Source organism: Conger conger, chromosome 5 (genome assembly GCF_963514075.1).
Source record: "Conger conger chromosome 5, fConCon1.1, whole genome shotgun sequence".
Lineage (NCBI taxonomy): Eukaryota > Metazoa > Chordata > Actinopteri > Anguilliformes > Congridae > Conger > Conger conger.
The window spans coordinates 5,323,646-5,348,693 of NC_083764.1; the positions used below are offsets into that span (position 1 = coordinate 5,323,646).

General features: G+C 49.3%; 2 protein-coding genes across 3 annotated transcripts in view; both read left to right on the forward strand.

Annotated features, from left to right (window-relative positions):
- Window positions 1-8,584, forward strand: part of hbs1l (HBS1-like translational GTPase) — a 55,777-nt gene extending 47,193 nt beyond the window's left edge. For both annotated transcript variants that reach the window (XM_061241425.1, XM_061241426.1), the window contains exons 14-18: window positions 3,071-3,161; window positions 4,136-4,244; window positions 4,682-4,782; window positions 6,824-6,968; window positions 7,347-8,584. In XM_061241425.1, the coding sequence (XP_061097409.1) occupies window positions 3,071-3,161; window positions 4,136-4,244; window positions 4,682-4,782; window positions 6,824-6,968; window positions 7,347-7,358 (458 nt within the window). In that variant the 3' untranslated portion in view covers window positions 7,359-8,584. The remainder of the gene's footprint in view (window positions 1-3,070; window positions 3,162-4,135; window positions 4,245-4,681; window positions 4,783-6,823; window positions 6,969-7,346) is intronic.
- A 2,674-nt stretch (window positions 8,585-11,258) lies between these two features.
- On the forward strand, window positions 11,259-24,411 carry aldh8a1 (aldehyde dehydrogenase 8 family, member A1). Its single transcript, XM_061242511.1, has 7 exons — window positions 11,259-12,253; window positions 13,685-13,832; window positions 15,311-15,466; window positions 18,933-19,082; window positions 20,527-20,783; window positions 21,207-21,368; window positions 22,293-24,411. The coding sequence occupies exons 1-7, from the start codon at window positions 12,107-12,109 to the stop codon at window positions 22,743-22,745; spliced, it is 1,473 nt and encodes a 490-aa protein (XP_061098495.1). The 5' UTR covers window positions 11,259-12,106; the 3' UTR covers window positions 22,746-24,411.
- The last annotated feature ends 637 nt before the right edge of the window (window positions 24,412-25,048 follow it).

The following is a 25,048-nucleotide window of genomic DNA, read 5'->3' on the forward strand; positions in this document are numbered from 1 at the left end:
AGAGTATAATCCCGCTATTACCAGTCCTGCACCGTCAAAGGTAGCGTATAATCCCACTATTACCAGTCCTGCACCGTCAAAGGTAGAGTATAATCCCACTATTACCAGTCCTGCACCGTCAAAGGTAGAGTATAATCCCACTATTACCAGTCCTGCACCGTCAAAGGTAGAGTATAATCCCACTATTACCAGTCCTGCACCGTCAAAGGTAGAGTATAATCCCACTATTACCAGTCCTGCACCGTCAAAGGTAGCGTATAATCCCACTATTACCAGTCCTGCACCGTCAAAGGTAGAGTATAATCCCACTATTACCAGTCCTGCACCGTCAAAGGTAGCGTATAATCCCACTATTACCAGTCCTGCACCGTCAAAGGTAGCGTATAATCCCACTATTACCAGTCCTGCACCGTCAAAGGTAGAGTATAATCCCACTATTACCAGTCCTGCACCGTCAAAGGTAGCATATAATCCCACTATTACCAGTCCTGCACCGTCAAAGGTAGAGTATAATCCCACTATTACCAGTCCTGCACCGTCAAAGGTAGAGTATAATCCCACTATTACCAGTCCTGCACCGTCAAAGGTAGAGTATAATCCCACTATTACCAGTCCTGCACCGTCAAAGGTAGAGTATAATCCCACTATTACCAGTCCTGCACCGTCAAAGGTAGAGTATAATCCCACTATTACCAGTCCTGCACCGTCAAAGGTAGAGTATAATCCCACTATTACCAGTCCTGCACCGTCAAAGGTAGAGTATAATCCCACTATTACCAGTCCTGCACCGTCAAAGGTAGAGTATAATCCCACTATTACCAGTCCTGCACCGTCAAAGGTAGAGTATAATCCCACTATTACCAGTCCTGCACCGTCAAAGGTAGAGTATAATCCCACTATTACCAGTCCTGCACCGTCAAAGGTAGAGTATAATCCCACTATTACCAGTCCTGCACCGTCAAAGGTAGAGTATAATCCCACTATTACCAGTCATGCACCGTCAAAGGTAGAGTATAATCCCACTATTACCAGTCCTGCACCGTCAAAGGTAGAGTATAATCCCACTATTACCGGTCCTGCACCGTCAAAGGTAGAGTATAATCCCACTATTACCAGTCCTGCACCGTCAAAGGTAGAGTATAATCCCACTATTACCAGTCCTGCACCGTCAAAGGTAGAGTATAATCCCACTATTACCAGTCCTGCACCGTCAAAGGTAGAGTATAATCCCACTATTACCAGTCCTGCACCGTCAAAGGTAGAGTATAATCCCACTATTACCAGTCCTGCACCGTCAAAGGTAGAGTATAATCCCACTATTACCGGTCCTGCACCGTCAAAGGTAGCGTATAATCCCGCTATTACCAGTCCTGCACCGTCAAAGGTAGAGTATAATCCCACTATTACCAGTCCTGCACCGTCAAAAGTAGCGTATAATCCCACTATTACCAGTCCTGCACCGTCAAAGGTAGAGTATAATCCCACTATTACCAGTCCTGCACCGTCAAAGGTAGAGTCTAATCCCACTATTACCAGTCATGCACCGTCAAAGGTAGAGTATAATCCCACTATTACCAGTCATGCACCGTCAAAGGTAGAGTATAATCCCACTATTACCAGTCATGCACCGTCAAAGGTAGAGTATAATCCCACTATTACCAGTCCTGCACCGTCAAAGGTAGAGTATAATCCCACTATTACCAGTCCTGCACCGTCAAAGGTAGAGTATAATCCCACTATTACCAGTCCTGCACCGTCAAAGGTAGAGTTATAATCCCACTATTACCAGTCCTGCACCGTCAAAGGTAGAGTATAATCCCACTATTACCAGTCCTGCACCGTCAAAGGTAGCGCATAATCCCACTATTACCAGTCCTGCACTGTCAAAAATAGAGTATAATCCCACTATTACCAGTCCTGCACTGTCAAAGGTAGTGTATAATCCCACTATTACCAGTCCTGCACTGTCAAAAGTAGAGTATAATCCCACTATTACCAGTCCTGCACTGTCAAAAGTAGAGTATAATCCCACTATTACCAGTCATGCACTGTGAAATATATCATATAATCCCACTATTACCAGTCCTGCACTGTGAAATATATCATATAATCCCACTATTACCAGTCCTGCACTGTCAAAAGTAGAGTACAATCCCACTATTACCAGTCCTGCACCGTCAAAGGTAGCGTATAATCCCACTATTCCCAGTCCTGCACTGTGAAATGTATCATATAATCCCTTTATTACCAGTCCTGCACTGTCAAAGGTAGTGTATAATCCCACTGTGAAATGTATCATTTAATCCCGCCACTATGAATCCTGCACTGTCACAATATGTACAAATCTGTAGAACTACAATACTTTCAAAAATAATTCAATGAATGCTTTGTAAATATTGAGAAATGTTTTGTAAAGAGCAGTGAACAGTTATAAACTTCTCAGAGGTACACTGTCCTGCTGTTCTATAAGAAGATCAGATGTGGCTATCTGTCTTGCTCTCCAGGCATTCCCAGGCAGCCTCAAAAGTGGTCTATTAACACGTACTTAATTTATTTAATGAAATAAACGTTTCTCTGTAACGTTTCATTGTCTGGAAGAGAGCCAAGCCTGCATTGTGTTTGGCAAGTTAAAGGAAAGAATGATGAAACGTACACCAGCTCTTAATTGTGCAAGACTCTGGTGAGAAACCCACACACAGGGGGCTTCCCCAGGGCAACCAGGAGAACCGCTGCAGCCGCCCTCCCGCACGCCGCTCAGGGACGTGGCCCTCTGCTGGCCGCCCGGGGTAGTGCAGGCGCAGCGTCACGAGGGCTGGGCTGTGTTTGGCGTCGGCGAAAAAGGCCGAAATCGGAACGGCTCAGAGGTCGCAAGGGGTGTGAAAGAAAGTTGTTGCCGTCGAAAGAGAGAGACTCCTTTTCCTGTCCTCCATCATAGTGAGAGCTCCGTTGAGTCAAAGCGTGTCCGTGTGTCTGTCTGTCTGTCTGTGTCCCCACACTGAAACTGACTCCTCCCCTCTCTCTTCCTCTCTCTCTTCCTCTCTCTCTCTTCCTCTCTCTCTCTCTCTCTCAGGTATCACGCTGCATGACGAGCCGATCGATTGGGCCGCAGCGGGGGACCACGTCAGCCTCACCGTGACCGGCATGGACATCATCAAAATTAAGTCAGTGATACTCACACCCCACCCCACCCCTCTCTCCCTCTCCCTCTCCCTCTCCCTCTCCCTCTCCCTCTCCCTCCCTCCCTCTCTCCCTCCCTCCCTCCCTCTCCCTCTCTCCCTCTCCCTCTCCCTCTCTCCCTCTCCCTCTCCCTCTCCCTCTCCCTCTCCCTCTCCCTCTCCCTCTCTCCCTCCCTCTCCCTCTCTCCCTCCCTCTCCCTCTCCCTCTCTCCCTCTCTCCCCCTCTCCCCCTCTCCCTCTCTCCCTCTCTCTCCCTCTCCCTCTCGGGGACCCCGCCCCAGGAAGCCCACAGACCGTGCTAGCTGAGCCCGGTTGGTTCTGTTCTCAGACGTCTGGCTCACCGTCGCTCTCTCGCCCCGGGTCACACTGAGAATACGGGCTGTTCCCCCGGCCTCCCTCCCTCCCTCCCTCCCTCCTCTCTCGGTGCTGATGTTGGGGTGAATTAAAGTGCAGTAGACGTGGTATCGGGTCTGTGGGTGGGGCAGGTTGGGCGGGGCGCCAGCTGTGTGTTCGAAAGCGAAAAGGCTGTGCTTTAAGGCGGCTTTGCTGTGGTTGAGCTCCAGTTTGGGGGAGGCGGCGGGGGAGGGGGTCCTGGAGAGCCACAGGGTGGGGCTGGTTTTTGTTTTCACCTTACAATCAGCGTCTGATTCAGCCCCAGGGCTGCAGGTGGGGTGAGTTAACTGCGTAATCGACCGCTTTCATTGAACAAAAGTGCTGAGTAACAACGAAAGCCAGCGCACCCTGCGGCTCTCCAGGACCAGGAGGGGGACCCCAGCGCACCCTGCGGCTCTCCAGGACCAGGAGGGGGACCCCAGCGCACCCTGCGGCTCTCCAGAACCAGGAGTGGGGACCCCTGGGGTGCGGTGACGAGGCGAAAGCGAAAGAGCCCATGGCAGCTCTCTGATTGGCTGCTCTGCGGTGATTGCCCGCTCTGATTGGCTGTTCTGCTCTGGTTCCAGTGTGGGCTGTGTGTTCTGCGATATGAAGGAGTCCATTAAGGCTTGCACCCGTTTCCGAGCCAGAGTCCTGCTCTTCAACATCGAGCTGCCCGTCACCCAGGGCTTCCCCGTAAGAGCCTGCACTCCCAAAAATACACACACAAATCTACACATAAATATACACAAATACTCACATAATAGACGCATAAATACACAAATAAATAAACACATAAATACACATAAATATACACATAAAGAAATATACACATAATATACACAAATCTACACATAAATAAATACACATAAATATACACAAATAAATACACATTAATATACACATAAATACTCACATAAATATACACATAAATAAATACACACAAACAAATACACATAAATATACACATAAATAAATCTACACAAAAATATACACATAAACAATATACAAACAAATAATATACAAACAGGTAAATAAATGCATGTATAAACAAATAAATACATAGACGCATAAGTAAATGCATAAATAACATACTGACACGTAGCGTGCGTGCGCTGCTCTCTCACCCGCAGGTCCTGCTGCACTACCAGACCGTGAGTGAGCCGGCCACCATCAGGAAGCTGGTCAGCATCCTCCACAAGAGCAGTGGGGAAGTCCTGAAGAAGAAGCCCAAGTGAGTGGCCCTGTTCTGGGGGGATGGGGATGGGGATGGGGGCCTGGATCTGGACCTCACGCTTCCTGAGTGAAGTCACTCCATTAACTGAGCGCGTCTGTTTTTGTCCGTCTGTAGTCAGGGTTTTAAAGGGTCCTTGAAGGTGTTTCTGGCTGATGTGGCTTTGTTTACAGTCCTGCAGGTCCGGTGTGCGTGTGTTTTGGTGTATGTTCCTACCAGTCACACTGGCTTGCTTTTATAAACGGCTGTGGCCCAGATCTGACAGTAATGCAGTGTTCAGTATTTAAGCAATACAATCCATATTCACAAATGTAACAGTCGTGTTCAGTAACACTCAGGGCCCTGTTCTCTCCACTCGCAAAGGGGCAAAACGCTGTGGTGGAGATCAGTGTTCAGCAGCGTTCAGTAGTCTTCAGTAACGCTAAGTGTTCAGCAGCGTTCAGTAACGCTCAGTGTTCAGCAGTGTTGAGTAACGCTCGGGGCCCTGTCCCCTCCCCAGGTGCCTCACTAAGGGGCAGAACGCGGTGGTGGAGATCAGTGTTCAGCAGCGTTCAGTAGTCTTCAGTAACGCTAAGTGTTCAGCAGCGTTCAGTAACGCTCAGTGTTCAGCAGTGTTGAGTAACGCTCGGGGCCCTGTCCCCTCCCCAGGTGCCTCACTAAGGGGCAGAACGCGGTGGTGGAGATCAGTGTTCAGCAGCGTTCAGTAGTGTTCAGTAACGCTCAGTGTTCAGCGGTGTTGAGTAACGCTCAGGGCCCTATCCCCTCCCCAGTTGCCTCACTAAGGGGCAGAACGCGGTGGTGGAGATCAGTGTTCAGCTGCGTTCAGTAACGCTCAGTGTTCAGCGGTGTTGAGTAATGCTCAGGGCCCTGTCCCCTTCCCAGGTGCCTCACTAAGGGGCAGAACGCGGTGGTGGAGATCAGTGTTCAGTAGTGTTCAGTAACGCTCAGTGTTCAGCGGTGTTGAGTAATGCTCAGGGCCCTGTCCCCTCCCCAGGTGCCTCACTAAGGGGCAGAACGCGGTGGTGGAGATCAGTGTTCAGTAGTGTTCAGTAACGCTCAGTGTTCAGCGGTGTTGAGTAATGCTCAGGGCCCTGTCCCCTCCCCAGGTGCCTCACTAAGGGGCAGAACGCGGTGGTGGAGATCAGTGTTCAGTAGTGTTCATCAGTGTTGAGTAACGCTCAGAGCCCTGTCCCCTCCCCAGGTGCCTCACTAAGGGGCAGAACGCGGTGGTGGAGATCAGTGTTCAGTAGTGTTCAGTAACGCTCAGTGTTCAGCGGTGTTGAGTAACGCTCAGAGCCCTGTCCCCTCCCCAGGTGCCTCACTAAGGGGCAGAACGCGGTGGTGGAGATCAGTGTTCAGTAGTGTTCAGTAACGCTCAGTGTTCAGCGGTGTTGAGTAACGCTTGGGGCCCTGTCCCCTCCCCAGGTGCCTCACTAAGGGGCAGAACGCGGTGGTGGAGATCAGTGTTCAGTAGTGTTCAGTAACGCTCAGTGTTCAGCGGTGTTGAGTAATGCTCAGGGCCCTGTCCCCTCCCCAGGTGCCTCACTAAGGGGCAGAATGCGGTGGTGGAGATCAGTGTTCAGTAGTGTTCAGTAACGCTCAGTGTTCAGCGGTGTTGAGTAACGCTTGGGGCCCTGTCCCCTCCCCCAGGTGCCTCACTAAGGGGCAGAACGCGGTGGTGGAGATCAGTGTTCAGTAGTGTTCAGTAACGCTCAGTGTTCAGCGGTGTTGAGTAATGCTCAGGGCCCTGTCCCCTCCCCCAGGTGCCTCACTAAGGGGCAGAACGCGGTGGTGGAGATCAGTGTTCAGTAGTGTTCAGTAACGCTCAGTGTTCAGCGGTGTTCAGTAACGCTCAGTGTTCAGCGGTGTTGAGTAACGCTTGGGGCCCTGTCCCCTCCCCAGGTGCCTCACTAAGGGGCAGAACGCGGTGGTGGAGATCAGTGTTCAGTAGTGTTCAGTAACGCTCAGTGTTCAGCGGTGTTCAGTAACGCTCAGTGTTCAGCGGTGTTGAGTAACGCTTGGGGCCCTGTCCCCTCCCCAGGTGCCTCACTAAGGGGCAGAACGCGGTGGTGGAGATCCAGACCCAGCGGCCCGTGGCTCTGGAGCTGTATAAGGACTTTAAGGAGCTGGGCCGGTTCATGCTGCGCTACGTGGGCTCCACCATCGCCGCCGGCGTGGTCACCGAGGTAACGGCCCCGCCCGCCCCGCCACGCACCAATCAGGAGGCAGGAAAGGAGATGGAGATGTGCAGAAGCCTGACACTTTGAAAGCCTCACTGAGTGGTGTCTCATACTTTAAATACACACAGTGCAGTATATGTGTATTAAAGACATTTACTTGTTTTGTAGCTATAATTCTTTAAGTTAATCAAACTTTGAGTAAAACTCAGTCCTTGTTCCAGTTATAACATTGGCTTTATGAACAGGCTGTGTGTGTCTTTGGTCTTGCTTGTTAATACTCACATTTTTGCGTCAGTAATGATCAGGGTCTTGTTCAGCTGACTGGCCGGCTCAGAGGTTCAGTCCAGTGTCTTCATCCCAATTTCTCCCCTTCTCTTGTCTTAGATCAAAGAATGACAACGCTTCCCTCCAACTGAACTGGTTAAAAAAAAGGACAGAATACAAAAGACAGAAGTGCAATTTCATCCAAATTCATCCAATCGAAACGGCGAAGAAGAAATCTCTGATCTTTCCCTCAGACACCCGAAGAAGAGAAACGAACACAGCGAGCCAGCACGGCTCCACCAATCAGACGGAGGTGGGAGGGGCGTAGCCACGGCAACGCTCGCCCGCTCCCTGCCCCCATTGGCCAGCCCCCAGCAGCTCTCCCCTCCAATCCCGACCCTTCCCCAGCTTTCGGAACGACAATCCCGAGGACTCCAGTTAATTTATTCATATGATGAGTATCTCCATGAGTGTGACTGAATCTTTGAGTCTGGGGCAGTTTACCTGGTCTTTGCCTCCAGGTATTTCTGTTCGGTTGACATATTGTGTAAAAAAATAAAATGTGCAAGCAACTTGAAGGGAGAAAGGGGTTAAACGGGCATAACATTCACAAAAGACTTCAATAAAAAATTAACAGTGTTCAATAGGAACTATCGAAACTAAAGACTTTCATGTAAGATCAACCCCATTTTCATTCAGTATGTAATTCAGTGCTCTGGTGAAATAATTTACCTTTTTATTTTTTATTCTTTTTGTTGAGCTGCTACTTCAGTATTCACCGATACTAGAGATGATTTTCTCAGTGGCCATTATGATTTTCACGGCTGCGTTTATTCTGTAAATTTGACGGAGGACAGTCCAGCAGTCACCTATGACAACCGTAGACAAAACATGAACCAACCAAGGGCCTCCTGGTCATGTGGTCATGAGAGATCGCAGTCACGGCTCGATGCAGTATCCCGTTCTCCACCGGAGGGCGCTGTAGCACAGCGTTCAGCCGCCAGGGGAGGTACTTCCCAGAGCCTAGCGCTCAGATGGAAAAGTGTCCAGTGTGCAGTAAACGCTGTGTAGGTGGGTGGCGAAACCGCTTTAAAATCCTCCTGGGACGCCATGGCAACAACTACACTTGGCCTCAAAATTACTTTGCTTAATGTGTGCATGTGCAAACTTAACGAAGAAAGGAAACGGAAACTAAAGACTTGTGTGTTAAAAGACTTGCAAATGAGAAAGCGTACGGGGTTATCAGGGGGATAACTGGCAGAGCACATGCCCAGCTGTCTGTGGAAAACTCAAACACTAGAGAATGATGTCTTCAAGGGTGGCGAATAAAAGAGAAGGAATAAAAGAGAAGGAGAGTCTTTGTGTTGACGTTCGCGCTTTTCTCTCTCGCTCTCGTTCTGTGGTGTCGATGGCTCACAGGCCACCCCCAGTCAGAAGGGAATTATGGGATGCTGAAACAGCCGGCTGAGTGAGTGTGTGTGTGGGTTGGGTGTCTGAATGAGGTCAGGGTATTCAACAGTGCACACGTTTTTGTTTTTGACGAGGTCAATGCACACTTACAGAAAAAGAAAAGCATAAAAAGAGTCACCCTGTTCAAAAAAAGAATATTAATTCAGAATTATTGGAGATTCACTCGTGCAGATTGGTGACTACAATCATTGACATCAGTTTAAAATAAGTACTATTTCAGTAGAGTACATTTTTAGTAACGATTGAACCCTTTATAAAGAGTTTTTCATTCCAAAATTCTTAGTCAGTGTTCTATAGTGTAGTCACCAGCAATGATTGTGACATCAGCATCAGAATGTTCAGTTTCAGAACATTCTAATCTCACACTTTTTTTTCTTTTTTTTTTTTTCTTCTTCTGTTCTCACACCTTAAAGGGTTAAACTGTGCTCCTAGGAAACCCCGGTGCTGAAGTCCACAGTGAATCTCGAGAGAGAGCACCCTCCTCTCCACAGCCAGCATTTCGACATTGCTAAACCTCCAGTGCATCGGCTGAAACCTGCGGTTAGCTCGAGTGTGCCGCTTTCTTTCTGACTCTTCTGTGAATGAGGATGTGGTGCCCTGCCCCAGCCCAGGGGGGGCAGAAAGGTGGGGGCAGTTGTGTGATGGGTGCCCCTGTTTCTGCCAAGTAGGCCATCGGGCCGCAGAAGGGTGCCCACGTGGACCTGCCGACTCGGTAGCAAGCGTCCCCAAAGTGATCGGACCTGGGGTTCAATTTCTTTTGGATTCAAATACTTTTCTGCATTTGAAGAGCTTTGAGACTTGCCTGGCGTATGGAAAGTGTTTTCCGAGAAGTGTAAACCCAGGCGAGATCAGTAGAGCACAGAAACGTGCTATTTGTGCCCAGTTCTGAGAGAGGTACGTGGAAAAAGAGTTGAACATGCTCTGTTCAATAACCTGACCGTGAAGCAGACCTGGCTCAATTACGTAATTGAGATTGAAATGCTTTTTTGTGCTCCATCGATCTTGCCTGGTGAAATTGAGCCAACCAAGAGGACCAGAAGGTGGGGCTTGCACTTTGTGATCGTATCTCATAGGTTCCAATGCACCAGACGAGCGTAGAAAGGTATTTGAATCCATAAACATTTACGTATTTGACCCAGGTCTGCCGCAAAGATTCTTAGCGGTTCAGTTGGACTTGGCCCCCCCAGTGGCAGTACTGAAGAAACGTAGTTTTGAAATTCGGATCCTGTTCTGCTCTGAAAGGTGGGAATGGGAACGGAGCAGCTGGTGAAGATGGCGCTCTGGTTCAGATTCTATCCAGTTTTATTTGTGTCTCGCGCTTTTTCCCAGAAGACAGTCACAAAGACGCTTTGCTGAGTAGCAGGGGAAAAAACACACTGGCCGGAACCTCCAAATAGCAAGCAGACAAGGTTAAAAAAAAAAAACTCCCTAGTGGGGAGAGAAACGTCCAAATGCGGTGCGCAAAAAAACTCCCCAATGGGGAGACGTCGCGGGCTAGGAAGAGGGGGCCCCCATCGCCTGCTGAACTCTGCTTTAGAGGATGCTTCAGCGTCTTTATCACATGACGATTGCTTTTGGAAGCAGAGACATTGCAGTACTTGACAAATTAGTCAGAGGTCATGTGACCTGTCATCCGCAGGTGAGGAGAGGTGTAGATCGTATTCATCTCGGAAAAACGGCTTTATCGGGGCAGCCTGTAGCGTAGTGGTTAAGGTGCATGACTGGGACACGCAAGATTGGTGGATCGATCCCCGGTGTAGCCACAATAAGGTCCGCACAGCCATTGGGCCCTTGAGCCAGGCCCTTAACCCTGCATTGCTCCAGGGGAGTATTGTCTCCTGCTTAGTCTAATCAACTGTATGTCACTCTGGATAAGAGCGTCTGCTAAATGCCAATAATGTAATGCAATGTAATGGCTTTATATCCAGTCGTGCTGAGAGTGGAGGGACCTGGAATTTAGCATAATTGCAGAAGCCTACACGCAATGCGGCTGCGAAGGCACTCCTAACATTAAGTGACGTTTATTTAGCAGACGTTTTTATCCAAGGCGAGGTATAATAAACTGAAGGCCATTAGAACAGTAACGGAGCAGACTGCATAATGTGCCATTCACATGAAGACTCTACAGCCGCGAACATCAAGTCTAGTACACATGGTAAATAGGTCATGTCAGTAAGTATGGCATGTCAAACTATATATAGATACGGTAAGCCAAATACAGCACCAAGATGAATGCAAGTATGGCAGTCCTAGATTAAAATACAAAGTGCAACGAGCGCTAGACGATTATGTCTTGATCGACGTTACCGAGCTGTTTAAATCAGGCCATAAGTAATGCCCACTGCGATCAAAATGACTCAACCAGCTGTTAGCGAAAAGAAATGGCATAACCACATTGATCGTGACAGATTATTGAACACTACTGCACGTCAATCAATTACACAGCCACGCGCACAAAGTAATGGCAAAGGCTTTATTCAATTAAGTTTTTTTTATGATTAAATGCTTTGAAGTACACAACGTAACACAACGGTTTTATAGTTATAACCAAGAAGGATACAAATACGCTTGAGCATTCAGTATTAAAGTAAGCGAGTATAACAAACGCAAAAAAGAATATTACATTACATTTTAAGAACTTCAATTAAGTTACAAACGTAACTTTGCTTGATCTGTATGACAACGGCGCCACCTGCCGGCTAGTCCTTATAACAGGCAATGGGATAAAACGGCTACAACAATGTATCAAATGTAGACTTTAGATTGAAAGATTAAATAATTTATATACTTGAATGCACTTAGGAAATACTGTGCTTTCATACATTCGAACCAGGGTAAAAAAAAAAAAACGGCATGTGAACTCCATGTGAACATGGAGAACTGGGTCTGAACAATGTAACCTTTTTGCAATTTCAGTTATCACGATAAAATCTGATAACTGTCTGCTAAAGTAAGCCAATGATGTTGATTGTTTTTTTTAAATGCCACAGAATTGACACGCGTGTCCCGTCTGTATGGTATGGTGCAAATGGTACCGTCCGCACGCCGTTCCTGGAAACCATCCGTTCTCTTTTTCCACGTTAAGGTCGAAAGGCACGTATTACACCACAGCATTGGTTTGGTTAATGAACGACCGGGTACACACCGTCGTCCCATCCTCCGTACTGTCACGATTGGCACACAATCTTGACAGGCATTCTGTCGCGGAGGCGCGATTGGTTCGTGGGAATTCCGTGCACTGGATGCGTATGGATTGTAGAGAGGCGGGGCGCAACGCATCCTCCGGCACCGACCATTCAGTGAGTAAAATCGTAGCACGCGATTCACGGCACAGGATCCAGGTCGCACCTGCTACGACGTAGTTTCGGTCCCTGCGTTGTGGAGAGAAAAAAAAAAATCGTTTGGCAATCATGCCCAAAATGGCTGATAACCGGACTCATTTGATCCTGGAGAATTACATAGGGGGGAAATTCGTGCCCTGCGCTCGGCATATAGACTCCTGTGATCCATCTACGGGCGAGGTGTACTGCAGAGTTCCGGACAGCGACACGGAAGAGGTGGGATGCAGGATAATGCACAGATTGGATGTCCTTAGTAACCTTTGCTTACCTGTCCTTTGTGCTCCGCGATGGCCGTGCGTACAGTTCCACTGGACCTTACTGCTTGAATTGTTTCATTGCCATCGCGTTTTTCAGGGTGACAGCGCCGCTACGCTCTCCCGTCGGATGGCTGATTTCTGCGACGTCAAAGCTAAAATGTGTTGAAATTGGAACATGTTATATGAATTCATCCCTAATGCGGGTGATTAACTTTTCCGAGTCGCTGGTTGACTGCTTGCTCGCACTATCTCTGGTGGTTAGGAGGAGGTTGTTTTATTAACCGCATAGATAAACACACGTGCATATGTATATGCGTCTAAAAACAATCAAGATGATTTTACATGAAGCGCCAAAAGTCAATCTGCCAAATGCATAAACTACACAAATGTTGACACATAATCAAAGGCTAAAATAAATGCTGCACAAAGTTCCTCAGACAGGGTTTACACACACACACACACACACACACACACACACACACACAAAGTGCTGTGTCAGAATGGATGACCTTTGCACTTAACCAAGTCAACTCTGCAATGTTTGTTTGTTAATTATTCATTCATTTCAGTATTGCCCTCAGTTACTGCACCTGTGCTTTAACTACATTTCTGCATGTGTACAATGGCTAACTGTACACTGAGAGAACTACAGTTCAGGCAGGCATATTGCCCTGTACATTTGAGTTAAACATTCAAACACTCAAATGTATGTTTATTTGCAATTCCCACCTGTAACCCTGTTGCATAACAACACTGCAGTGCTTTCGTCCCTTCCCTGTCACAGAGAGGAGCATTCAACTTTGTGCTCCACAGTATGTACATAATTCAACAATGGATTAGTGATTGCTGACTGCTACACCCAAAGGGATTTGTTGGGATCATATTGTGCAATTTTATCCGAAGGCATTTATATTTACATCCTTGATCATTTAGTCAAATAACATTTCTAAAGCAAAGGTAACCTAACCTGTTTCTGGAGATCTACCGTCCTGCTGCATGTCATTTCTAACCTAATTTGCCATATTTGATTCTACTTAATTAGCAACCTGGCAAGATCTCTAGCTGTAGAATGAGGTGTGCTTTGTTAGGGTTGGAGTGAGAACCTACAGGACGGTAGATCTCCAGGAACAAGGGTTGGGCAGCCCTGCTCTAGCTGTTGAATGTGGCGTGCTCTGTTAGGGTTGGAGTGAGAACCTACAGGACAGTAGATCTCCAGGAACAGGGTTGGTCACGCCCCAAAACTGCCGCCCCAAAAAGTTGTCCCGTGTGACCTGTGGACCGGCAGAGGTCTGCGTGAGGGATTGCCGGAAACGGGACCGTCGTGTCCACGCCCCTGGCTCGGGATGCTCGTCTCCCCGGTAACAGAGTTGGTTTCCGTGGTTTCGCCCAGGTGGAGGCGGCGGTGAAGGCCGCCCAGGAGGCCTTCCCTGATTGGTCCTCCCGGAGCCCGGCTGAGAGGGGCAAGGTCCTCCACAAGCTGGCCGACCTCATCGACGCCCACCTCGAGGAGTTCGCCCAGGCAGAGTCCAAGGACCAAGGTACCGCTGGCCAACGACCCCCTCAGTACCCACCCCCTCCCACTGCCCTGCACGGGGGGGCCTCATCACCACCCCAATGCTCCCGGATCAAACCCCCTCGATGTTACTGTACGTTAATCTCTCTTAACCCTCCTATTATGTTCAGATTTTATGACCGGTTTTACGTTTGGGGTCGAAAAAACTGGAATTGAAAGTTCGGCACCTGTATGGGAAAGTGACACTTCAAGGGGAATTAATTGTTAACTGATTTTTAAGAGATGTCAAACACTGAATGGGGACAAATTAACCCCAAACATAATAGGAGGGTTAATCTCTGTTTACCAGTTAATTTTGCTTGATCAATTATCTTTCTACTTCATTATTCTACATTTATACTGCAGAATAATTTCAACTAAATAGAAATTTCAGCTAGACTGTGATTTTCATGCTTGGTTCAGGGAGTGCTTCAGGACCGGTACAACCAGAAATATTTGACTTGTGTTTGAGAAAATTATTTGAGGAATGTTTTATTTTCTACTCCGACGCTTGCGAAACGGCAGGCGGTTAACAGCCAGAGCACAGGGCTCTGCTCTCTGAGTGCTTTAAAAAGGCCTCCATTACTGAGCACGATCACTGAGTTCGCTGGATAACTGCACCGAGTAAAACCCACAAAGCAGGATTACTGAGTTAGCTGGATAACTGCACTGAGTAAAACCCACAAAGCAGGATTACTGAGTTCGCTGGATAACTGCACTGAGTAAAACCCACAAAGCAGGATTACTGAGTTTGCTGGATAACTGCACCGAGTAAAACCCACAAAGCAGGATTACTGAGTTAGCTGGATAACTGCACTGAGTAAAACCCACAAAGCAGGATTACTGAGTTAGCTGGATAACTGTACTGAGTAAAACCCACAAAGCAGGATTACTGAGTTAGCTGGATAACTGCACTGAGTAAAACCCACAAAGCAGGATTACTGAGTTCGCTGGATAACTGCACTGAGTAAAACCCACAAAGCAGGATTACTGAGTTTGCTGGATAACTGCACCGAGTAAAACCCACAAAGCAGGATTACTGAGTTAGCTGGATAACTGCACTGAGTAAAACCCACAAAGCAGGATTACTGAGTTAGCTGGATAACTGTACTGAGTAAAACCCACAAAGCAGGATTACTGAGTTAGCTGGATAACTGCACTGAGTAAAAGCCACAAAGCAGAGTTAGCTGGATAACTGCACCGAGTAAAACCCACAAAGCAGGATTATTGAGTTAGCTGGATAACTGCTCTGAGTAAAAGCCACAAAGCAGAGTTAGCTGGATAACTGCACCGAGTAAAACCCAGAAAGCAGGATTACTGAGTTAGCTGGATAACTGCACCAAGTAAAACCCACAAAGCAGGATTACTGAGTTAGCTGGAGTAAAGCGCAGTTGTCCAGCTAACTCTGTGAAACAGGGCCCCTGGTCTCACGGCGGTGTGTGTTCCCATCTCTCCGCGCTGCAGGGAAGGCCATCACCTTCGCCCGCACCGTGGACATCCCCAGATCCGCGTACAACTTCCGCTTCTTCGCCTCCTCCATCCTGCACCACACCACCGACTGCAGCCAGATGGACCACCTGGGCTGCATGAGCTACACCGTGCGTAGCCCTGTGGGAGTGGGTGAGTGTGTGAGCTACAGCGTGCGTAGCCCTGTGGGAGTGGGTGAGTGTGTGAGCTACAGCGTGCGTAGTCCTGTGGGAGTGGGTGAGTGTGTGTGAGCTACACCGTGCGTAGCCCTGTGGGAGTGGGTGAGTGTGTGAGCTACACCGTGCGTAGCCCTGTGGGAGTGGGTGAGTGTGTGAGCTACAGCGTGCGTAGCCCTGTGGGAGTGGGTGAGTGTGTGTGAGCTACACCGTGCGTAGCCCTGTGGGAGTGGGTGAGTGTGTGAGCTACACCGTGCGTAGCCCTGTGGGAGTGGGTGAGTGTGTGAGCTACAGCGTGCGTAGCCCTGTGGGAGTGGGTGAGTGTGTGTGAGCTACACCGTGCGTAGCCCTGTGGGAGTGGGTGAGTGTGTGAGCTACACCGTGCGTAGCCCTGTGGGAGTGGGTGAGTGTGTGAGCTACAGCGTGCGTAGCCCTGTGGGAGTGGGTGAGTGTGTGAGCTACACCGTGCGTAGCCCTGTGGGAGTGGGTGAGTGTGTGAGCTACACTGTGCGTAGCCCTGTGGGAGTGGGTGAGTGTGTGAGCTACACTGTGCGTAGTCCTGTGGGAGTGGGTGAGTGTGTGAGCTACACCGTGCGTAGCCCTGTGGGAGTGGGTGAGTGTGTGAGCTACACCGTGCGTAGCCCTGTGGGAGTGGGTGAGTGTGTGTGAGCTACACCGTGCGTAGCCCTGTGGGAGTGGGTGAGTGTGTGTGAGCTACACCGTGCGTAGCCCTGTGGGAGTGGGTGAGTGTGTGTGAGCTACAGCGTGCGTAGCCCTGTGGGAGTGGGTGAGTGTGTGTGAGCTACAGCGTGCGTAGCCCTGTGGGAGTGGGTGAGTGTGTGAGCTACAGCGTGCGTAGCCCTGTGGGAGTGGGTGAGTGTGTGTGAGCTACACCGTGCGTAGCCCTGTGGGAGTGGGTGAGTGTGTGAGCTACACCGTGCGTAGCCCTGTGGGAGTGGGTGAGTGTGTGTGAGCTACACCGTGCGTAGCCCTGTGGGAGTGGGTGAGTGTGTGTGAGCTACAGCGTGCGTAGCCCTGTGGGAGTGGGTGAGTGTGTGTGAGCTACAGCGTGCGTAGCCCTGTGGGAGTGGGTGAGTGTGTGAGCTACAGCGTGCGTAGCCCTGTGGGAGTGGGTGAGTGTGTGTGAGCTACACAGTGCACAGCCCTGTGGGAGTGGGTGAGTGTGTGAGCTACAGCGTGCGTAGCCCTGTGGGAGTGGGTGAGTGTGTGAGCTACAGCGTGCGTAGCCCTGTGGGAGTGGGTGAGTGTGTGTGAGCTACAGCGTGCGTAGTCCTGTGGGAGTGGGTGAGTGTGTGTGAGCTACACCGTGCGTAGCCCTGTGGGAGTGGGTGAGTGTGTGTGAGCTACACCGTGCGTAGCCCTGTGGGAGTGGGTGAGTGTGTGTGAGCTACACCGTGCGTAGCCCTGTGGGAGTGGGTGAGTGTGTGTGAGCTACACCGTGCGTAGCCCTGTGGGAGTGGGTGAGTGTGTGTGAGCTACACCGTGCGTAGTCCTGTGGGAGTGGGTGAGTGTGTGTGAGCTACACCGTGCGTAGCCCTGTGGGAGTGGGTGAGTGTGTGAGCTACACCGTGCGTAGTCCTGTGGGAGTGGGTGAGTGTGTGTGAGCTACAGCGTGCGTAGCCCTGTGGGAGTGGGTGAGTGTGTGTGAGCTCCACCGTGCGTAGCCCTGTGGGAGTGGGTGAGTGTGTGTGAGCTACACCGTGCGTAGTCCTGTGGGAGTGGGTGAGTGTGTGTGAGCTACACCGTGCGTAGTCCTGCGGGAGTGGGTGAGTGTGTGTGAGCTACACCGTGCGTAGCCCTGTGGGAGTGGGTGAGTGTGTGTGAGCTACACCGTGCGTAGCCCTGTGGGAGTGGGTGAGTGTGTGTGAGCTACAGCGTGCGTAGCCCTGTGGGAGTGGGTGAGTGTGTGAGCTACACTGTGCGTAGCCCTGTGGGAGTGGGTGAGTGTGTGAGCTACACCGTGCGTAGCCCTGTGGGAGTGGGTGAGTGTGTGAGCTACAGCGTGCGTAGCCCTGTGGGAGTGGGTGAGTGTGTGAGCTACAGCGTGCGTAGTCCTGTGGGAGTGGGTGAGTGTGTGAGCTACAGCGTGCGTAGTCCTGTGGGAGTGGGTGAGTGTGTGAGCTACACCGTGCGTAGTCCTGTGGGAGTGGGTGAGTGTGTGTGAGCTACAGCGTGCGTAGCCCTGTGGGAGTGGGTGAGTCTGCAGGGTTAGGGGCCCCGACGTAGGGTCCCTACGCCTCCTCCCCGCCCCTCTCCTCTCCTCTCCTCTCCTCCCCTCTCCTTCTGCACACAGCTCCATCCCAACAGGGCTCCTGTTTGTGCTGTTTCTTTGTTCCAGAACATACTGGATTATCTTTCCAAAAACCATCTCATTTCTGGCAGTAATTCATTAAGCTGCCAGCTGTCGTTCGCATGTCACACACGCCTGACGTCCATTTTTGTACATAGCAACAATCGCTATGGAGGGCGCATATATTTTTGCTAACGGTCAGTTGTTCTGGCATAATCTTCTTAAACACTTTCATACCGCCAGTGTGGGTTCATTCCTGTGTTCAACCAGGCATCCAGGGGAAAGAATATTTTCAAGTAGTAGTAAGAATGTATTGCACTCAAGGGACTTATAAGATCTGAGTTTGCTGACAGCTGAGTGTGGCTGAGATCAAAGACACTGGGCAGTCTATGAAGGATTTTATCACGGTTTTGGAATACATTTCACTCAGTGTGAACAACCCAATTAGAACGTATCCTGCTGCTTAAAGTGCAGAGTTTGAAGAGGAGATCGTTCCCTTCATACGGCTGGTAACTTGGTTGTTATGGAAACAGTCCTTTAATATATATGTTAATCCTGATTCTTCTGACCGGTTGGCTGGTCAGACCAGCTCCATACAAACCTTGGTTTGATCAGCTCAAGCTATGTTTTGAAACAGCTGGTCTTTCAGGCTGGTCTGAGCTGGATTTTACAGCAGGGTTCATATGGGGTGTGCAATCTTTTACTCAGTGACACTGTACACATGGAAACTTACCCTTCTGGTCTCATGTGCTGCTGAAGGTTTGACCTACAGCTGGCATTTCAGACACACGGTGTGTTCAGTATTACATTTACTCGTACGGGGTACATACGGACCCTACTGGAGTCATATGTACTCTGTTAGAGTTGAATGAACACTGAACTCTCTCAATGCGTACTGAGTGTGGAACAGGCCTGGGTTAAACACATAATGGTTTTGGATTAAAATGCATTTCTGCACTTTCCTGAGCTTGTCTGGTGTATTGGAACCTGCCAAAAACCACAGACCCCGCCTTGGTCCTCTTGGCTGGCTCACTGCAAGATCAATCGAGCAAAGAAAAGTATTTGATTCCAAAACCATTACGTATTTGAAGCAGGTGTGGTACCGGTGTTCTAACCCCACACCTGTGCACAGCTGGGCTGATCAGCCCCTGGAACCTGCCGCTCTACCTCCTGACCTGGAAGATCGCCCCAGCCATCGCCGCCGGCAACACGGTGGTGGCCAAGCCCAGCGAGATGACCTCCGTCACCGCCTGGATGATGTGCAAGCTGCTGGAGGAGGCCGGTGAGGAACCCCAAAATCCCCGCCATCCCCAACACCCCCCAACCCCCCGTCCCCAACACCACCATCCCCAAAACCCCCCAACACCGCCCCATCCCCAAAACCCCCCAACCCCCCTTCCCCAACACCGCCGCATCCCCAAACCCCCCCAACCCACCATCCCCAAAACCCCCCAATCCCTCTGTCCCCAACACCCCCCATCCCCAAAACCCCCCAACACCCCAACCTTCCCATCCCCAACACCCCCATCCCCCCGTCCCCAACACCCCCATCCCCAAAACCCCCCAACACCCCAACACCCCCCATCCCCAAAACCCCCCAACACCGCCCCATCCCCAAAACCCCCCAACCCCCCATACCCAAAACCCCCCAACCCCCCTGTCCCTCTGTCCCCAACACCCCCCATCCCCAAAACCCCCCAACACCCCAACCTTCACATCCCCAACACCCCCATCCCCCCGTCCCCAACACCCCCATCCCCAAAACCCCCCAACACCCCAACCTTCCCATCCCCAACACTCCCCAACACCGCCCCATCCCCAAAACCCCCCAACCCCCCCATACCCAAAACCCCCCAACACCCCAACCTTCACATCCCCAACACCCCCATCCCCCCGTCCCCAACACCCCCATCCCCAAAACCCCCCAACACCCCAACCTTCCCATCCCCAACACTCCCCAACACCGCCCCATCCCCAAAACCCCCCAACCCCCCCATACCCAAAACCCCCCAACACCCCAACCTTCCCATCCCCAACACCCCCATCCCCAAAACCCCCCAACCTCCCCATCCCCAAGGTCAGTTCCTTTGCTTTTGCTCTACACTGAATACATTTGGGGTTGAGATAAAAAGTTTAACACGAGACAAGAGTTCAAGAATTTCAGCTTTTATATGTAAACATCATACGTCCTAAGTTGTTTAACAAATCTACATAAAAAATACCAGGAAATAAAAGCTGATATTCGAATCTGTCATCTCATGTACATCTTTTGACCTCAAACTCAAATGTCATCAGTGTAAAACAAAGACAAAGGGATTGACCATTGCTGTTGCAATACTGTTTGGAGGGGACTGTGCGTTCACTGTCTTGAAAGCATATCATTACATTACATTTCATTAATGGCATTTGGCCGATGCTCTTATCCAGAGCGACGTACAACAAAGTGCAAAGTGCCTACCCATAACCAGGGTTAAGTGCGCTGAAAGACCCTAGAAGGAAGTAGAGGGAAGTGTAGCCAATTGCCATTGGAGTGTGAGTGTGTGTAGGAATGGGTGAATGAGAAGCATCAATTGTACAGCACTTTGGATAAAGGCGCTATATAAATGCCAACCATTTACCTTTTACCAAGTACAGTTTAAGCTGCTGGTGTTTGGTGTTTGGAGCAGAGTACTGGGGAGCAACCCCAACAACATTTCAACCCTGACACCCCCCCTCCCCGGTTCCAGGCATGCCCCCCGGCGTGGTGAACATCGTTTTCGGGACGGGGCCGCGGGCGGGCGACGCCCTGGTGTCCCACCCCGACGTGCCGCTGATCTCCTTCACTGGGAGCACAGCCACCGCCCGGGTCATCACCGAACACAGCGCCCCCTACTGCAAGAGGCTGTCCCTGGAGCTGGGCGGCAAGAACCCCGCCCTGGTCTTCCAGGACGCCGACCTGGACGAGTGCATCGCCACCACCGTCCGCTCCAGCTTCTCCAACCAGGTCAGCCTGCCCCCTGCTGGAGCGGGGGAGTAACAGCGCCTCTGCGGAGTCGCTGTGTTTATGAATCTGTATGTATGCGGGGTTGGGTGACTGAGCACGGTGCTAGATACTGTTTAGCTTTTAGGCAAACTGAGCAGTAGGGGTTTGGGGTTAGGGGTTGGAAAAAATGAGCTTTGCTGGGCTGAATTGCCTGTTCTCGCCATTACCTTATGTTATGTTGTTGCGCAAATGTTGTCTTTCTATATCTGACCACAAGAGGGCGCCCGTGATGCATACAGATTTTTAGTGCTTGTGTCTCGATTTCTCACCGGTTCGTTTTTGCCAGGGCCGTAATTTTTGAACAAGGTGCTGCATTCAATAATATTTGACAGACTTGATTGAATTGAAAGATAACTTTCCTGTCACCTGTCCTGTTCTCCGCAGGGCGAGATCTGTCTGTGCACCAGCCGGATTTTCGTGGAGCGGAGCATCTACCCGGAATTCCTGAAGAGGTTCGTGGAAGCCGCCCGGCAGTGGAAAACCGGCGTTCCCACGGACAACGGCAGCTACAACGGAGCCCTTATCAGCAAAGAACACTTAGAGAAGGTCTGGTGTCCCGGCTACGCTGGCTTAGCATCTTTAATTTATCAGCATCTTTGTTAAAACTTCAAACGTCTTCCCAGTGTGTTTTCAGATATTACCCTGAAGCGCCCAGATCATATCTTTATTTTATTTATTTCGTAAGTCACGTAGCGCTTCTTAGGTACATAGAACACTTAAGACTAGACTGAATCACAATGCAGATTTTGGGGCCTCGTTTTGGTGTCATAAGCCTTCGCTGGCTAATGTTGTACTCGCTCTGTCGACTCAGTCAGTGACAGCAGGTACCGTTAGCATGCTAGCTAACGTTAAACTCGCTCAAAATGCCTAGAGGAAACGGTATAAATTATACGTATGAAGTAGAACTTAAATTAATACATTTGCTCTTAATTTTAAAGATGCTATCACAGGCACTGTTTTGGAACAGGCACCATTTTAAGAGTAGAGTTTTAGCACCAGTATTGGCAAGATCTTCCCCTCAACCCCTGTTTAAAATGTGCCTTTCTCCACAGCAACATAACACTAACATGACTTTTACTTACAGCACAATTATACAGCTGGATTCTCACTGAGGTCAGTTCAGGTTAAATACAGCTGTGCCCCACCTGCGAATAAGACCAGCAATCACTGACTCATAATGCAAGCTGTCTCACCATTAGTCATCCCTAGCAGTGATTCTCACTACATCACATTAAAGTTATTTAGCTGATGCTTTCATCCAAAGCGACTTACGGTTGAGTAGACTAAGCTGGGGACAATCCCCCCTGGAGCAATGTGGGGTTAAGGGGCCTTGCTCAAGGGCCCAACTGCTGTGCAGATCTTATCGTAGCAACACCGGGGCTTGAACCAGCAACCTCCCGGGGCCCGGTCATGTTCCTCAACCACTCGGTTAAGGTTTCTCATGTCGTCTTTGCTGCCGTCTCTCCTCAGGTCCGGGGCTACGTGAAGCTGGCCCAGGCGGAGGGAGGCCAGGTGCATTGCGGGGAGGGTGTGGACGCGCTGGACCTGCCGGAGCGGTACCGGGGCGGGTTCTTCATGCTGCCCACGGTGATCAGCGACGTGGCGGACGCCTCGCGCTGCATGCAGGAGGAGATCTTCGGCCCGGTGACGTGCGTGGTGCCCTTCGACGGCGAGGACGAGGCGGTCCGCCGCGCCAACGGGGTGCGATACGGGCTGTCCGCCACCGTCTGGTCCCGCGACGTGGGCCGCGTCCACCGCGTGGCCCGCGGCCTGCAGGCGGGCCTGGTCTGGACCAACTGCTGGCTGATCCGCGACCTCAACCTGCCCTTCGGCGGGGTGAAGGACTCGGGGATCGGCCGGGAGGGGGCGCGAGACTCCTACCACTTCTTCACCGAGGTGAAGACCATCGCCGTGAAGCACTGAGCCGCCACGCGCTCCATCGGCACCCCCGCTCTGTCCTCATCGTTACCCCCATTTTACACAGCACTGTGACTGATTTCACCTTCACAGTCACTGATTTCACCTTCACAGTCACTGATTTCACCTTCACAGTGACTGGTTTAACCTTTACAGTCACTGATTTGACCTTCACAATAACTGATTCGACCTTCACAGTGACTGGTTTGACCTTCACAATAACTGATTTGACCTTCACAGTGATTCATTTGACCTTCACAGTGATTGGTTTGACCTTCACAGTGATTGGTTTGACCTGGTATTTTCTACAGTGCCGAGTTCCTCGATTTTCCTCTGTCATTACATATTTGTCAGATCTTCAGACAAAATAAAATTGAATAAACTGAAAAAATAGAAAACGAATAAACACAAAGCACATTTTAAAAATTATTTAATTTCATTTAAATATGGTGTTTGATAACGTCTTGTCATTAAATAAGTGTAATAATCATTTACTAAATGTGTTTTACGTTTACTTAGGCTCCCTTTGTCCAATATTACATTTTGTCTAAAGATCTGAAACCATTATACAGTAAATCAGGGAGGACAGAATGTGTATAATTTGTGAACACTTTTAACAAAGGTATTTAAGTGTTTTCAAATTTTGGACTGTTGGTCTGCTGAGATGTATCTTAGGGGGCGTATTTTAAAAAATAATTTTGGAAGCAATGTTTTTGAGGGATACATTGAAAAGTTTTAACACTTGACATTAAGTGTTGTCCTGTACATGGCCTTCCTTTGAATTGTAAATGGTTGGCATTTATATAGCGCCTTTATCCAAAGCACTGTACAATTGATGCTTCTCATTCACTCATTCATACACACACTCACACACCGACGGCGATTGGCTGCCATGCAAGGCACCGACCAGCTCGTCAGGAGCATTTGGGGGTTAGGTGTCTTGCTCAGGGACACTTTGACACAGCCCGGGCGGGGGATCGAACCGGCAACCCTCCGACTGCCAGACGACTGCTCTTACGGCCTGAGCCCTTTGACTCGATGTATGTACTAAACAAAGCACTTGGGTGGGTGTGTGCTGTAGCCACTTTACACTTCAGAAAGCAGCATGTGAGCTCTGCATTTGTAGCTGATATTATAGTAAAGTTACGTGTGAAAAATATTTTTAAAGCTAACTGGGATTAGCTTATTTTAAATATCATTTCTGAGTATTTGGAATGTATTTGCAAAACATGTCATTGGGCATACTCCCAAATACCAACCAAATACTTTTACCACAGACGTGGTCATTAGGTCAAGGAATATACAAGGTTAGGAAAACACTAATGACTTACTAAATTACTACCTTTGTGATCATATTTCAGATTCCACTGGAGATTAGCAATATTCGTTTGCTTGGGGGAATGTGTGACACATTTTATTTTGACCTTCGCTCTGTTAAAGAACTCACTAAGTGATATAATTTACTATTCGCCATGGAAACACCAATGAGTGTGTTTCCTGTGATTGACAGTATACAGTATGTTCTCCAACAATCTGCCGAATCTGCAAAATCAGTACCTCTGGAATTATGTCCCATATTAAACTGTGAAAGTAACATTTCAGGGTTGTATTTCATTTCTAGAATATTATTTTTCAATGCTGACATTTAGATTTGTAATCAGATTGCCTGATGTGTTTTCGTTTCATATTTTTTTGTTTCTTGTTTTTTGTTATGTTCAGTGATCATTGAAATGTTGGATTACAAAAAGCCTTTGAAGCCAGGCTGACAGTTAATATTCACTCACTTTATTAGCACTTTATTAGGAACACTACACTAATACTGGGTAGTAGCCACGCGATTGGCTGATCGCATGAAAAAGCATAATAAAGTTCCTAATAAAGTGCTCAGCGAGTGTATGTTATCGTCTACAGTAGTCATTGTGATTATTAAAATAATGGCAGGAACAACTGAGCATTCTATTAAAATTGAGTGCTCTGCTTATCTTCTTTTGAGATTTTTATGTTCTTATCGGCCTTGGCTCCACTTAAGTCGTGCGATATCATGTACTTTCACTCAGTGAGTTTTGTTCCGGACAACAACCTACTCATTCACTCTCAGAGCTCGTATGATGTCATTACTAAGTCACAGCTCCGTTCGCTGCTGGACGGGTGTTTTCTGTACAAAAGACAAATAAATAGTTGAAACAAATGCACGTTTTTCTTTGTTCCCCTTTTTTAAAGAGAGATTGATATCAAACCTGCAGAAAGTGCGTTCGGTCACGTCGCCCCACCGAACGCGTGGCAGTCTTAAGCACTTTGAATCGTAGTTT